Consider the following 5,048-nt stretch of genomic DNA (forward strand, 5'->3'; position numbering starts at 1 on the left):
GATGGCGTCTGCGCTTTCTTTGTCGGTTGTTATGCTTTGGTTGGGACTGTCTGTGGCCGGATGCCTCTGTGTGCCACTGTGCTTATTTGCCGTTGTTTCTTCCTATTTCTCCTCTGATTGAGCAGTTAGAGATACTTCGGATTGACTTTCACAACTATCGTTTAAAGGTGTTAGGGATTACTTGCTTTATTAGGATTAGTAGCAGTGGGATAACGATCTGGCGGAATTGTGTATCTGGATTCGCCATCTGTAGAAAAGGATTTTGAAAGCAGGAGTTACGGTTGACGGGTCGAGACTAACACACCACAACAGCCCCGTTGGTACTTGTTTGGGTTAGTGGATGTGGTCTGCGGTGAGTGCGTGTCCGCGCAGCCGGCACCGTGTGTGGCGCAGGGCCATTACGGCTGTGCGTGTGGCGCTGCTCGTTGTGTTGGCGCTGGTTGCGGCGGCGGCGTGGGTGCTCGCGGCGCATGCGGTGGTGTTGCGACTGCGGGGCGGTACGGTGGACAGAGCCATCACGGTGGGCCGCGCCGTGGGCACGGTGCTGATGGACGGCGTGTACATCACGAACGGTGTGGCTGTGGTGTTCGACGTTGCGGCGATGCTTCCCGGCGCGCTGCGCATCGAACTGAGGAACTGCGTGTGCGACGGCGGTGCGCAGATCTACGTGCGGGGCTACAGCGGCGAGCCGGCGACTGACCGGAGCCTGGAGGTGAGCGTGAGCGGGCTGTCCGGGAGCCACTGCTCGCTCGTGTTTGTGCACAACCTGCCGGCACACACGAACGTGACGGTCCGCGACTCGACGATTGTGACGCCGGGGCCGATTCGCTACTCCCAGCTGAGCGGGCTGACGGACGTGGTGGCGTCGCCGCTTGTGCTGTACGCGACGTCGCTGTTGCAGACGCAGCTGCGTGTGAGCAACACTGTGCTGAGGTCGTCGCACGTGGGCGGGTCGGCGGTGTACGTTGGCGGCGGTGTGGACCTGCTGTCGAGCGCGGTGGTGCTTGACGGCGTTTTACTGGAGGCGTCGGGCGGTCCGACCGCGTCCGCGATGCGTGTGGCGTCCTCGTCGTGTCTCAGTCTGCGGAGCCACTCAGTTTTCTCCCTGACGAAGGTGTCGGTAGTGAGTAGCGGCTGCGGCATTGTGCTCGGAGAGCGCCTCGCGGTGCTTGATTCGGTGCTGCGCTTTGTGGGTGTCGAGGGATCTGTTGCGTCGTCGCTTTTGCGCTGCGACGGTCGGACGATCGGTGCCGGCGGGTGGCTGGACCTGCACGACGTGTGGGCGGTGGGCGAGGCGTCGTCGGTGGCGTCGCTGTCGGAGGTGACGCTGAGCGGCGGCACCGTGTCGATTGCGCGCTGCGCTGCCACCGGCGCGACGCTTGTCTCCGGGCCGGCGATCACGAGCGGCGTCGTGTCGGTGCAGTGCAACCGTGCCGGCGGCCGAGTGCTGCAAAGCAGCGGCGACTACCGCATGGCCGGCCTGCCCTCCGTGAGCGTGGTGCCGTGCGACGGCTGTGCGGCGGCGCTGGCGTGCTTTGACGCACTGACGGCGTCGTTCTCCGACTGCGTGTGCAGCTGCCGTGCCGGCGGCGTGGGCGAGGCGTGTCTGCCGTTCGACGTTCCGCCCGCGAGGACCGGCGGCGGTGGTGGCGGTGCGCAGGGCTGCGTGAGTGGCGTGACGCTGACGGAGTCCGTGACGGTTGGCGGCGGGTGGGCGACGGCGTGCTTCGACTCGGTGGTGTTCAGCGGGCCAATCACCGTGGCGGTGGACCTGCGCTCGATGGACTCGTCCGCTGACCCGCTGAACGTGACGCTGCGCCACTGCGTGCTTACGGGCGGCGCGCAGCTGCGGATTGGTGGCCTCAGCGAGATCACGGCGCGCCTGGTGCCGTACGCCCTCGTCAACATGAAGAATGTGACGTCGCTGGAGGGCACGATCGTGCTGCATGGCGCGATGCCGTTGCACTCGAGAGTGCTGCTGGCGAACTCAACGCTGCGCGCGACGGTTGGCGGGTCGCAGTACGTGGCGACGACCCGTGGCCACGAGGGATCCCGGTACGGCCCCGCGCTTGTCCTGGACGGCGTCCGGCTTCTGTCGACGCGGTTTGTCATGACGCGGTCGACGCTGGGGTGTGGCGGGGAATCGTGCGCTGCGATCCTCGTGGAGCGCGGCCTCGGTGCGAACCTGTCCAGTGTGTTCTACATGGACAACTGCGTTATCAGGTCGCAGTCGCACGTGATTTACGCTCTTGCGTCGTACCTCCGTGTCAGCGGCGGCTCCGTGTTCTCCATACAGAACAGCTTGTGGAGTGCGCCGAGCAACGAATACTACAAGGGCGCGTGTGTGTTTGGGGACGTTGCAGTGGATGGCGGCAGCGTGCTGCAGATTGTGTCCAGCACTTTCCGTCTCGGCTTCGCCATGCTCATTGCAAATACGCTGACCGTGACTGGCGGCAGCTGGCTGGTGCACCGCGACAACGAGTTCCGCACCGCCTATGTCGTGCACGTGGCCAACAAGAACGGCGTTGCGTTCCGCGATCGGAGTGTGTGGTCGATACTACATAACAACTTCAACTACGGCTCGTACTCGTCGAGCATTGCACAAATGACGAGCAACTGGCCACCACCATCCGACGCGCACCCGATCATCTACGGCGTGTGCAACGAGGCAAGGGGCTCACCTGTGATGGATTACGGAGAAGTGCTCAATATTGGAGCCCCCGTGACGGTGTTGGACTGTGGCGCGTGCGCCTTGGACGCCGTGTGCTTTGCAGCGAGGACGAGCAGCATCAGCGGCTGTGCGTGTGTGTGCGCTGCTGGCGGCTACGGAGACACGTGTCTGCCGGCTGCGGTTCCGGACGGCCTTGGGCCGCTCCCGCTCCCGCTACCCGATGCGAAGGACACGGAGGTCCGCTGCGTGCACGGTGGCAGCATCAGCTCCGTGGACGATCCTGATCCCGGTGTGCGTGGTCTGTGCTTTGTCAACGTGACCTTCACCGCCGCGATCGTGCTGGACCTGTGGGGTTTTGCCGCACCACAACAGACACTCAACATCACGCTGCTGCAGTGCGTCCTTGTGGGTCTATCGATCAGGGGGAGTGGTGCGCGCGTGCAAGTGAACGTGACATCCTCGATGATGGATTCTGGTGCATTGGCGTTTGAGGGTGATTTTGGAGCGAGATCCCAGATACTGGTGGTGGGCAGTGCAATTGTGGCGATCTCGGGCCACGCTATTCACTTTCCGAGGTTTGCTTTTGGCAAGAACTCGACGCTGCTGATGCTTGACAACAAATTGGAGGGGAATATTTTTGCAGTTTGTTTCCCCGTTGCTGTTGTTGTTGATGGTGGCGGAATCATTGTGAAGGGAAATACGCTGAGAACAAAGAAGGAGGATTCTAGAACGACATCGGCCGTTTATTATAACGGTGTTCATTTGAGGAACGGCGGCTACTTTGTTTTCGAGAACAACACGATGAGCGCGGTCAATGGCATTTTTTTTTTGTTTTTGGCCACCGTGAGCTCCACGGGGCTGCTGAGAGTGGCGGACTGTAAATTTGCTGGCAGCACGAGGGTTTTGAAATTCGCACTGTTGTATTTGGACGGTTCTTTGATGCTCGAGGACGGTGCGCAGTGGCGTGTGGAGGGCAACGATGTGACTGCAGCCTCAGTAATAGGTGTGCCAGAATCCTTTTACACAATTAAGCTGTCGGGCAGCGGCACCACCGTGGCGCTTGCATACAACCGTCAGGTGGACTCGAGTAAAGCCTTTGCCAATTTTTTCCCATCGAGCATTCTAGTGATGTCACCCGCGCGGTTTGTGGTTGGGTGCAACCTGCAGGGCGATGAGGAGGTGTCGTACGACGGCATGTTTTCTGGGGAAGTGGTGCTGTTCAGGTGTGGCACGTGCAACGACGACGCGGCGTGCTACATGCCCGGGACGGAGTTGGTGGACCGCAGCTCGTGCTCGTGCAGCTGCAAGGACGGATGGCATGGCGCGTCGTGCCTTCCCTTCGAGGTGCCCGACACGGTTGTGCCGCCCTTACCGGAGAGATCCGTTGACGGTGACACAAGCTGCGTGGCGAACCAGACGCTGAAGAGCCTCACGCTGAACATGTGGAAGACGCACCACTGCTACGCGGGTGTGAAATTCAGCGGCGTGGATGCAGTGCTCACGTTTTTCTTTGAAAGTATGCCGCTGCATCTCCCCATCAACATCACGCTCAGTGGGTGCACATTCCGTGAGGGTGCCGCGCTGCAGTTTGTTGGGGGTGCTGAGGCGGCGGAGTCAGCAGGCGTCCTGATCCGCGTGAGCCAGACGGTGATGTGGTCCTCTGTTGTTGTGTTTGCACTCGCCCTCCCGCAGCACTGCGACATCGCCGTCACGGAGGTTGACGCGGTGCAATTTTCCGAGGTCCAGCTGCTTGACACTGGGAGGAGAAAGCTTAGCGTATTGGTGCTGCTGAAGAACATTTTGCTGAGTGCGTCTTCGCTGTTGGTGAGCAACGTCAAGGCGCATGCCTTGAGGTACGGTGGTTTTGGTTTGTACTCGTTCGGTACGCTGACGCTGGTGCGTGGCAGCTCGCTGTACACGCGGTACTGCAGCTTCAATGGATACGCACAACTGTTGTACGTAAATGCCCTCAGTGTCAGTGATCACTCTGTTTTTGCGCTGCTCAACAATACAATGTCCTCCGGGAAAAGCCTTCTGTATCTGCGCCACGGATTCAGCGTGTCGGATTACAGCGTGTTACGCGTGGTGGGGAACAGCGCTTCCGTGGCCTGCGCTATCTATGCATACAAGACATGGTCTCTTAAACTTTCAAGTTGGTTGGATTGGCGCGACAACAACCTGGGAGTGGGTGCGACGTTCCACGAACCTGAATCAACTTTGTTGAGCATCGACGGCAGCAGCGTGGTGACGCTGACGGGCTGCAGGATGGGCTCAACGGGTTTGTCGGTGCCTTTGCTATCGCAGGCTGACGCCGGCTACCGGTTCGTTGCTGGGTGTCTGACGGTTGCGGGACGGTTGGTGACGACGGCGGCTGAAC

The 5,048-nt window shown here is 60.7% G+C and overlaps 1 protein-coding gene across 1 annotated transcript, besides 1 other annotated feature; it reads left to right on the forward strand.

The window, feature by feature from the left end:
* Positions 1 to 5,048: part of a sequence feature (areas not merged during assembly with more than two copies in the genome that could not be assigned to a particular haplotype) that runs on past the window's edge.
* Positions 341 to 5,048, forward strand: Tc00.1047053506121.9 (dispersed gene family protein 1 (DGF-1), putative; the record flags this gene model as incomplete). Its single annotated transcript, XM_799581.1, has 1 exon — positions 341 to 5,048. A coding segment is annotated over one exon (4,708 nt), but the record flags the coding sequence as incomplete, so codon positions are not given.

The sequence above is a fragment of the Trypanosoma cruzi genome (genome assembly GCF_000209065.1).
Source record: "Trypanosoma cruzi strain CL Brener chromosome Unknown tcruzi_1047053506121, whole genome shotgun sequence".
In the NCBI taxonomy this organism is placed as follows: domain Eukaryota; phylum Euglenozoa; class Kinetoplastea; order Trypanosomatida; family Trypanosomatidae; genus Trypanosoma; species Trypanosoma cruzi.